At 42.1% G+C, this 11,601-nt stretch overlaps 1 protein-coding gene across 1 annotated transcript; it reads left to right on the forward strand.

Annotated features, from left to right (window-relative positions):
• Positions 1-1,155: 1,155 nt before the first annotated feature.
• Positions 1,156-6,941, forward strand: LOC146173109 (uncharacterized). The gene is made up of 2 exons (XM_084585124.1): positions 1,156-1,161; positions 6,543-6,941. Exons 1-2 carry the CDS (start codon positions 1,156-1,158, stop codon positions 6,939-6,941), a joined length of 405 nt encoding a protein of 134 aa, XP_084441250.1.
• The last annotated feature ends 4,660 nt before the right edge of the window (positions 6,942-11,601 follow it).

The raw sequence follows: 11,601 nt of genomic DNA on the forward strand, positions 1-11,601 counted from the left end.
ATGTCCAAGATAAGCGGTTTAGGCTTGTGCCCGATTTCACGTGGTCAATGTATTCAACATTGCTTCTCATTCTTCGTTTTATATTAGGATTCAGAGCTGTCAATTGCATTCGAAGTGGGAAGAAAAATCACCAATACGCTGGGTTTTCAGTGGCGGTATATGTTGAAATGTTCTTGTAGATGGAGAACTCATGTAAACTATACATAATTGGTTGTTTTTTCTTGACAACAATAAAATCTTTCACACTGTCATTCAAAGTGGCAAATGATACGAGGGCACGTTCTGTTCCAAATATCACTTTTGCTCGTAAATGTGAGAAATGTTGAAATTAAATCTGCAGAATATTGGGTTCTCTTAATCTTTTTCCGGCATGCACATGACAGAGGATTACCACAGAATACTCACTTGTGGTTGTATCACCTCCAAGCACTTCCTCCGACATTAATTAAGCATTCAGAAGCACAAATGTTTTCTGGTAACTACGGGGCACAAAATAAATAGGATCTCTTTTACACACACGTATGAGAAGCTTCATGACACGATAACAAAATTAGCGAAAGCTTGCAGGTGGAACATTCCTCCGGAAAATCCTCCTTTTTATCTTGAAATAACCTCAGCCACTACGCAACAATTGAAAGTAAATTTTCGCAGTGCTTCTCGCAAAGGAACTCTTCGCTTATTGTCTTCCCGTTTGACATGTATATTCGCGGTACATAACTCCCCATTTCTCGTAGTTTCGCACTCTGGCTGAACGAAATATTCCTGGAACGAGCCCCTTTAGGTCCTTGTGCTTCTGCGTTTGGAGTGTGAATTGTCTAGCAAACATATACTGAAAAAATAAATGTAATAATTCTATGGTATACTTGGTTTCACAACGGCAGCAGCCAAAGCTACTCAGCATTCGCGGGGCCGTTCCACGTGCCATAAGCGCAGCACTAAATTTTGGTGGCCTGTAAGTACATCCCACAAGGAACCCTGCTCAACTAAGCTGAAACTGGCTTTTCACACGTTTCAGAGGTTACAAAACAGTGCCGAGCGCTGTAAATGCAAAACATCTACACAAACAATTAGCAGTGAAGTTTCCTGTATCCAAACCCGAGCCCGTTATACTTAGTGGCACAGGCAGAAGCATATATTTAATATGTGTATCTAAACATGAAGGTGCGCGCATATCTTTAGGTGCTCGTAGATATTCTTCGTTTTGCTGAAACCTTTATACGCGAATGAATTTGAACTTTGAAGAGGACCTAGTGTCTGATACACTTTGGCACCTACGCGGAATACCGCAGCCTGTATTATGTCTGAATCAATTTAGACATGATTCTTTAGTCTTCTGCCGTGTCCTTTATGCCCTATCGGACAGTAAAATTTTAGCCTGCCGCACCGCCGCGGTGGATTAGTCGCAAGGACGCACTACTACTGAATGCAAGGATGTGCGATCGAGTCCCGGCTGGAAGGGCGTCTTTAAGATGGAGGCGAAAAGCAAGGCGGCCATGTGCTGTGCATTGTAGGTGCACGCAAAAGAACCCCAGGTGTTGGAATTTTAGCGGAGCCTTTCACTATGGCGTCTCTGATAGTCTGTATTATTTCGGGCATTAACCCTCCGGTACAAACTTTGAGCATTCGGAGAGCAGTCTTTAAAAGGTGGTTGCTGGTATCAGAACATGATCACTGCACAACGACATCACACCAAAGCCTCAACAGAACATGCATCAGTTCTTGAAATATGGGCAGGGCTCATATCTTCCCGTACTCAAGCCGCATGTATTTAGCAACGCTGGTGTTTCTTTTTTGTTTCAAGTAATTGTGAATATAAGGATAGCTGCAGCTGTCGATATAAGCCATGGAAGATCTTGGAGAAATAATAGTTTACACGCATTGAACATTGAAAATTGCAAATATGTCCTGAATTAGGGTCAGCCAGAAGTTGTCGGTTCTAAAAAATGGATTTGCAGCCCTTTTTGATAACCGCAATTTCTAGCTGTTGCTCCGGCTTCAGAAACAGGCTCTAAAGAAGACACCCACCCATTCCGTTGTACTGAGTCTACGGCTCCGTATTCTACTAGTGACTTTACTTTGTTTCCCCAGGCAAGCTTCCGTGAACAGCAACAACACATTCAAAAGTGAGCTTTTGAAAATTCAAAAGAGTTACACGAACGTTGTCCGAAATGAAAGAGTGTAGGCTTGGATTACACGTCAGAACGATTTCATTTCCCTCTGTGTCAGAAGAAATGATTCGTCTCTTTGACCTCTCTGATTCCAACATGAATAAAAACTTGAAAGGGAACTTGCTAATTTGCTATGCGAAATAATTATTTCCGTCGGTTTTCTACACTAGCTGCTCAAAACAGCAGAAAATGTCAAAACAGGGCCTGTAACAGAAAGCTATGGACAGCAGAGCCCAAAAGCACAACCGTCCACTTCTTATGCCCCAAGGCTAATGCTGAAATATTGCACTTTCTAGTAGCTATCAACTGCGCGCTTGATATGCAAGGTTCATGTGGCGTTCAAGACGAACTTTAGAAAAACATTGCGTCGCATGAACAAAGCGCGAATACTGCTTCCTTCAGTTAAGCGAAATCAATTGCTGGCATATTGGTGCTTTCTAAATAAAGCAAAACTTCCGCTGAGCACATCTGCCTATAGAAAACAATCTTAATTTCACTTTTACCAGCCAATTGTCAATTTTCTGATTACAATCAGAAGTGTAGGGCAAATCTGACCCAAATACGAATTATAAACACCAACAAGAACACAATCGCTCGTAATTTGCTCGATGCTTCTTTTACCAAAATATTTTTTCAGTTTGCGTCTGTAACGCCTCGGGGCGTCTTGGCTAGACTCGTCTGCTAAGTTGGCTACATATGGGCATAAAAATGTACGAAGATGTTTGAGGGCATTTCCACCTTCAATTTTTTTTATGCGCATTTTAAATGCACAGAAAGTTCGCGCTGTTACTTGTTTAGGATAAATAAGAGAATTGGAGCACAGCGTCGGTTGTGTCCTTGTTGATCTGTGTGCTGGATAATTGTTTTACCAATCTAGAACTTTTCTTCCCCTGTACTGCTTCCTGGATGTACTATTCTGACATTCGAGGGTGTCTTAACTCTCTGCGAGGGATAGCAAAAGGTTCGACTAAACAGGACGCTAGCCTCCCACATGAACTCAGGCATGTATGGGAACAAGGAGACCGTACAAGGCTTCAAAGTAGAAAAAACGCCACATTGAAAGCAACGGCGCTTGCCCGTATTTGTGAACGCGGCCTTCACTATATTCTGCAGTATTCTGATTTTTTACAATGCACAGCTGGCAGTCGACGTTTGAGATAAAAACCACATCAGTGCGACATGTGGACTAGAAGAATGTTCATTTCGGAATTATCTCTTTAGCCGAAAATCGTAAAAATAACATGAAATGTAAACACTGCATATTTACTCACTTCAACTTGAAAATGCACTGCAAATTTCTTAAACCATGAATGTCGGTGCTTTAAAAAGAGGGTGGAACATTCGCCATTGCGGCCGCGTAGGATTTATTGAGCGTTCTAAAGGTCAGGCTGGGCTAAATACAAACACTTTCGTACAACTCAAGCAACTGATGTAGTGGTTTTTTCTGCGGTCAATAAAAGAACATTTCATTAAGTTAATTACCTAAAGAGAGCAAAGATCACTGCTTAATGCGCAGTGATAGGGAAGGCGATGTGTCGACATTCCAATTTTTTTTTTTTTTTTTTGCTGCTTGTTGAACACTGAGGCACCCAGCCCAACAGGGAGCTTTGCAAACCTGCTCTACGTTGAATGTTTCACAGGTACGTTGTGAATCTTTGGGACGCAAGGGTGCAAGAAGGTCTTCCATACCTCCTACACGTCTTTACACTTGGCCATTTTGTTGCACCAAAATGTTTATTTATGATATTAGCTCCTTCGTCTCCTTATTATTTACAAGGTGAGGATTTAATGCGTGCAGTAAGGAGCTGGAAAATTAACTGTTATTCTTCATTTCAACTGACGGATACCACTGAAGAAATATGGAGGCTCTGTCAGCTTGCATAATTAAATGCAAAGATAGGATGTCCGTCATGAGAAAGCATGTTGGGAATCTTCGCTTCAAAAATGACTCAGTTGTAGCATGCACTTTTTGGCTTCTTCTGGATTTTGCAGTCATTCGGACGCGACCTATCAACGCTATCTGCTCCAGCAGTTATCGTCTTCTGAAAAAGCATTCTTCCCCCCCTTTGCATTTTAACTATCGCTACAGCTGCGACGCCTATTAATATTTACTCTTGCTTCTCTTCAACTTATAGTATTTACCATGTGATTGTGCACTTATGAAAACTCTAAATGTTTGCAACTTAGACAGAGTTTACTGTAACCACGGCGGCCGCCACCATTATCTATAAAAATCCGAATGTTTGACCAATCAGCCCCGCAATCTATTATTATTGGGCCCAGAGTGCAATTTTCCAAATGTTAACAATAAAGAACTCAGTCAAAACCTCTACAAGAACCCAGTAATTATGCAAGCAGAAGCAGATATTCATCTTTCAAACAGCTTTCAAATTCATTTGTTTCTACGGTCCTAGACTGAACGCAAAAAGCGTGCAGAATAGGTAGCATCGTCTATAAAGTAGACTTTTGAGCTAGGATTACATAACAAACATCTGAATTATTATTTATTTTTCAATGAATACTGTTTACCAAAGAAATAAACCCAACGGAACCAGGATTTGATGCTTTCACTCCACTTACGCGCATCCTGCATCAGATTAACAGGTACTACTGCGCGTTGACTAGCGCAGTACCGACGATCAACGCTCAAAACCGACACATAAAATTAACCACTCGGGTAAACAGCATAAACACTTCGCATTCCGTGAGGATATGAGAAAGAAGGTTTAGAATGAAGCCTTGTTGCCCGTGATACTCACGCTAGACTTCGTAGCCTCGCTAGATCTCTGTAAACGTGAGGGAGAAAGGCAGCAACTTTCGTTTCAATGATTCGCTCAGGAATGAGATCACGAAGTAGCCAATTACCTCCTAGGCTTGTAGGTACGTCATGCCGATGTAATTAAAAGAGAAAGAGCTGAGTGAGTGAGGGGTATATAAAGAGCCTGCAAGACCTGCCAAGGCACTGCAGTTTTCCGGGTCCGCAGCACACAGAACCAGCACAATGAAGACATTGGTATGATATATTTCATCTTACGGGAGTACCTACTATGGTTGGACCCATGCGAGCTTGGTCATGAATAGTGTAGAGCCTATTCCCTATCACTTCCAAAATCAATAGAGCGAAAAAAGAAATTGTGACTGAAAGATGTAACGTAGGATATCTCTATTTCTTAAGGCTCGCGGATATGTACTGAATTTGAAAATACGACAACCTTTCGGTCCTTCCGAAAATCTAGTTGAGGCGCTTCAAGTAGTTGCACTTAGACGAATTGTGCAATTAGCAATGGTGTATAGTTTAGATGACTTCGCAAAAGGTTTTACACCGCCAGTGGGAACAGTCAGTGCCAAGAAGGCGTGCAAAGACTAGAAACAAGTTTAGTATAAAAGAGATCCGTCGTCAGTCTATCCATTACATGTCAGAATGCAAAATTTACTTCGTAATATAATTCATTAAGGTAAAGTTTTCTTCTTCGGGTTGTAGGTTTAGAGCATGCCGCGGTGTAGATATGTATTGGGTGTATATGTTTTGTGGTGGAGAACTGCAGAATAGCTAGTAAATATATAATTAGGGATATATGTGATGGAATAGTGAAAGACAATGCAAATAAAGTGCACCACATAGGAAAAGACTTCTTCAAGCACCCGTGAATACAGATTTTATAAGGCTTACTTATTACATATGCCAAGTTATGGAAAGACATCTTTAAAATGACCATAATTTCTAGGACAGCAGTAAATTAAGCACCCAAAAAGGCCATGGGTGTGCAAATTTTGTTTTACCAGAAGAAGGCTGCAAGTGTATAGAATACAGAGGCAATGAAAGGCTTGAAGCTGTGACGGGAGAAAGACCTGCTTTGAAATGTCGCTTCCCTTGACATGATCAGCTCACGTGCAAGCATATAATGTTGTTTGTTGCGGGGATCGTAGCTCCAAGAATAATGCGGTCTCAAAAATGGCTCCCTTCTTTAAAAATAAGGACAATTTGTTTTATCGCGCAGTCTCTGTCGGTAAATTAAGGCAGACTGAAAGAATCAAAAGTATTAATAAGTAAAGTTGTGAGGTTATCTAGGCTTCTCTTCCAAGAAGAATTGAACAGGAGCGTTTTAGAGTGTACAAAATCTTACCATAACAGCAAAATAGTTGTAACAGTTTTCGATTTTAACACAGTTTCAGTGTATAACTGCAAACCTCGAATACCGACGAAAATTCCTCATGCAGGGCAACCGTCTCTAGATGTTTATTATCACATTTGCATACCTGTCCGATGACTTGCATAATTTAATTGAGAAAATTCCATGTGGTGGTATTTTACGCCACCAAAGAGCGGTTTTTCAAGAATTTGGTAGTAACTACATTTTTATTTGCTCCCCACAGGCTATCCTCCTCATTGGATCGGCAGCAGTTGCTTGCGCTGTGGCTGGTGTACTGGGAGGCTACGGTGGTGGCTACGGAGGCGGTTACGGTGGCGGCTACGGTAGCGGCTACGGTGGCGGCCTTGGTTACGGCGGTGGAGTTGGAGTTGGAAGTAGTGTAACGCTACTGCGTGGTGGCCCTGGCGTCTCTAAGGCTGTGGCCGGACCCGTATTCGTCGTCAGGACGATTCACCATGTGAACCAGGTGCAACGAGGAGGGGGCATCGTGGCCCACAGCGGAATCGGAGGCTACGGCGGTGGAGGCGGATATGGCGGAGGACTTGGCTACGGCGGCGGCATCGGCTACGGAGGAGGACTAGGGGGTGGCCTGAAATACGGCGGTGTTGCTATCAAGGGCTAGGTGTCAAGAAGGGGCAACAGATGCCTAGAAGCCGGTGGAAGCCAAGCTTTCTCCGTGGAAGGAAACATTATGCGGCTTCCTTCATCGTCTCCAAAGAATTCTCTGAAGATATCTCATCCCACTAACTTGAAACGTCAGAGAAGTTGGAATAAATACAAACGAATGATTTTCACCTACCATGGAAATCAATGGCTTTGTTTTTGTTATTGCACACCATCTCCATTTATTCAGAATTATAGCGTCATCGTATATCCATCACCGTTTCTTGCCTAGACGGCTTGAGCTAGATTTCAATTTATGTCAATATAGAGACGGCAACGAGGACGAGTCTGCATTCTGAGCTGCTTCTAATCGGTCACTGGAGCAAACAATAGATACACGATTATATTAAGAGCACAGAAAATTGCGTGAACAACCAATGATGCTCATTATCTCTTTTTTTTTTTTGCGAGCTGCCGAACTCATGTACTTATAGCCAGGCTTCCTGATCCTCTCCTGTCCTTGCTGGAAGTATCTGAATTCGGCAGTTAAAAATTGAAAATGCCACTTCAAATTTAATAATAGTTGCGATAGGCAGTACGATTCGGCGTGATTATTGCATCTGGGTCTGCGTATAGAATATGTGTTGCACGTAATGCATTTTACGCAGACAATCAGTGGGCGACCAACCGTGGAATAAAATGGAATAGCAGCAGACCTGACTGGCCTTACGTCCGATACCTGTGATGCATTCTCATGACACCTATCTAGTTTGTCTGTCAGCGTGGTGATCGAAGGCATGTATAATTAGTGACGTCATTGCCTCCTCACCAGTGGGCGTGACACATTCTAACAGATGTGCTTAGCCGCATAAATGCACTTCGCATAAACCACAAAAGGTTTTTGCTGCAAAAACCCACTGGATTTATTTGCAGGGTTGCCTTCGCTTGCATAGCCTCTCATAAGGGATAGTGAAGTTGATAGAGTATTTTTTCATTTTCAGAGAGTGTTATATTCTCATACCTATACTCTAATGAAATGCACACCGTGGAAGATCATTTGCGTGAACGCGGCTCTTCAATTCCTTAACTGAGGAGAACGAATCGAGTATACCCATCCATTCGAGGCCGAGCGTAGCAATTTGACCGTAATGCCGCCTTGAGATGATGTCCAAGATAAGCGGTTTAGGCTTGTGCCCGATTTCACGTGGTCAATGTATTCAACATTGCTTCTCATTCTTCGTTTTATATTAGGATTCAGAGCTGTCAATTGCATTCGAAGTGGGAAGAAAAATCACCAATACGCTGGGTTTTCAGTGGCGGTATATGTTGAAATGTTCTTGTAGATGGAGAACTCATGTAAACTATACATAATTGGTTGTTTTTTCTTGACAACAATAAAATCTTTCACACTGTCATTCAAAGTGGCAAATGATACGAGGGCACGTTCTGTTCCAAATATCACTTTTGCTCGTAAATGTGAGAAATGTTGAAATTAAATCTGCAGAATATTGGGTTCTCTTAATCTTTTTCCGGCATGCACATGACAGAGGATTACCACAGAATACTCACTTGTGGTTGTATCACCTCCAAGCACTTCCTCCGACATTAATTAAGCATTCAGAAGCACAAATGTTTTCTGGTAACTACGGGGCACAAAATAAATAGGATCTCTTTTACACACACGTATGAGAAGCTTCATGACACGATAACAAAATTAGCGAAAGCTTGCAGGTGGAACATTCCTCCGGAAAATCCTCCTTTTTATCTTGAAATTACCTCGGCCACTACGCAAGACTTCAAAGTAGATTTTCAGAGTGCTTCTCGCAAAGGAACTCTTCGCTTATTGTCTTCGTATTTGACTTGTATAGTCGCGGTACATAACTCCCTATTTCTGATGGTTTCGCAGCACTCTGGCTGAACGAAAGATTCCTGGAACAAGCCCCTTTGTAGGTCCTTGTGCTTCTGCGTTTGGAGTGTGAATTGTCTAGCAAACATATACTGAAAAAATAAATGTTATAATTCTATTGGTCTACTTGGTTTCACAACGGCAGCAACCAAAGTTATTCAGCATTCGTGGGGCCGTTCCACGTGCCACACGCGCAGCACTAAATGTTGGTGGCCTGTAAGTACATCCCACAAGGAACCCCGCTAATCTCAGCTGAAACTGGCTTTTCACATCTTTTAGAGGTTACAAAACATTGCCGAGCGCTGTAAATCTAAAACATCCAGACAAAAAATTAACAGTGAAGTTTTCTGTATCCAAATACGAGCCCGTTATACTTAGTGGCACAGGCAGAGGCATATATTTAATATGTGTATCTAAACATGAAGGTGAGCGCATTTTTTTTTATGTGCTCGTAGACATCCTTTGTTTTGCTAAAACCTTTATACGCGAATGAATTTGAACTTTGAAGACAACCTAGTGTCCTTTACACTTTGGCACCTACGCCGCATTCCGCAGCCTGTATTATATGTCTGAATCAACTTAGACATGATTCTTTAGTCTTGCGCCGTGTCATTTATGCCCTATCGGACAGCAAAACAAAAGTTTAGCCTCCCGCACCGCCGCGGTGGCTTAGTAGCAAGGACGGACTACTAGTGAATGCAAGGATGCGCGATCGAATTGCGGCTGCAAGGGAATCTTTAAGATGGAGGCGAAAAGCAAGGCGCCCGTGTGCTGTGCGTTGTAATTGCACGCTAAAAAACCCAAAGTGTTGGAATTTTAGCGGAGCCCTCCACTATGGGGTCTCTGATAGTCTGCGTTATTTCGGGCGTTAACCCTCCGGTCCAAACTTTCAGCATTCGGAGAGCAGTCTTTAAAAGTGGTTGCTGGTATCAGAACATGATCACTGCACAAGGACATCACACCCAAGAATCAATAGAACATGCACCAGTTCTGGAAATATGGCCAGGGTTCATATTTTCCTGTACTCAAGCCGCGTGTAATTAGCAACGCTAGTAAGTGTTTCTTTTTTGTTTCAAGTAATTGTGAATACAAGTGTAGTTGTAGTGGTCGATATCAGCCATGGAAGATCTTGCAGAAAGAATAGTTTACAAGCATTGAACATTGAAAATTGCAAATATGCCCTGAATTAGGGTTATTCAGAAACACTGTTCTAAATAAGTGATTTGTAGCCCTTTTTGATAACCACATTTTCTAGCTGTTGCTCCGGCTTCAGAAACAGGCTCTAAAGAAGACACCCACCCATTCCGTTGTACTGAGTCTACGGCTCCGTATTCTACTAGTGACTTTACTTTGTTTCCCCAGGCAAGCTTCCGTGAACAGCAACAACACATTCAAAAGTGAGCTTTTGAAAATTCAAAAGAGTTACACGAACTCTGTCCGAAATGAAAGAGCGTAGGCTCGGATTACACTTCAGAACGATTTCATTTCCCTCTGTGTCGAAAGAGATGAATCTTCTTCGCCACTCTGATTCCCACATGATTAAAGACTTAAAAGGGAAATTGTTAATTTGCTATGTGAAATAATTATTTCCGTCGGTTTTCTACACTAGCGGCTCAAAACAGCAGAAAATGTCAAAACAGGGCCTGTAATATCGAGAAAGCTATGGACACCGGAGCCCAAAAGCACAACCGTCCACTTTTTATGCCCCAAGGCTAATGCTGAAATATTGCACTTTCTAATAGCTATCAACTGCGCGCTTGATATGCAAGGTTCATGTGGCGTTCAAGACGAACTTTAGAAAAACATTTAGAAATACTGCTTCCTTCAGTTAAGTGAAATCAATTGCTGGCATATTGGGGCTTTCTAAATAAAGCAAAAGTTCCGATGATCACATCTGCCTATAGAAAACAATCTTTATTTCACTTTTACCAGCCAATTGCCAATTTTCTGATTTTAATCAGAAGTGTAGGGCTAACCAAGAGAGTTCTACTCGAGTTGAGGACAACCCAGAGGGCTATGGAACGAAAAATGGTAGGGGTAACATTAAGAGATAGAAAGCGTGCAGAGTGGGTCAGAGAAATAACTCAAGTTACCGACATTCTAGTAGAAATTAAGAAGAAGAAATGGACATGGGCAGGACATGTAGTGCGAAGAGAGGATAACCGATGGTCGCTGAGGGTAACAAACTGGATTCCAAGGGAAGGAAAGCGTAGCAGGGGGCGGCAGAAAGTTAGGTGGGCGGATGAGATTAAGATTGTTCGCAGGGGTCAAGTGGATGCAGCTAGCACAGAACCGGGCTAAGTGGAGAAATATTGGAGAGGCCTTCGCCCTGCAGTGGGTATAATCAGGCTGATGATGATGATGTAGGGCAAATCTGACCCAAATACGAATTTTAAACACCAACAAGAGCACAATCGCTCGTAATTTGCTCGATGCTTCTTTTATCAAAATATTTTTTCAGTTTGCGTCTGTAAAATATCTCGGGGTCTCTTGGCTAGTCTCGTCTGCTTAATTGGCTACATATGGGTATGAAAATGTACGAAAATGTTTGAGGGCATTTCCATCTTCAATTTTTTTTTCTGCGCATTTATAATGCGCAGAAAGGTCTTGCTGTTACATGTTTACGGGAAATAAGACAATTGGATCACAGCGTCCGTTGTGCCCTTGTTTATTTGTGTGCTGGATAAATGTTTTAGCAATCTAGAACTTTTCTTTCACCGTACTGCTATCTGGATCTACTATTCTGACGTTCAAGGGTGTCTTAGTTTTCTCC

Source organism: Amblyomma maculatum, chromosome 11 (genome assembly GCF_055883805.1).
Source record: "Amblyomma maculatum isolate TAMU_Amacu chromosome 11, ASM5588380v1, whole genome shotgun sequence".
Classification (NCBI taxonomy): domain Eukaryota; kingdom Metazoa; phylum Arthropoda; class Arachnida; order Ixodida; family Ixodidae; genus Amblyomma; species Amblyomma maculatum.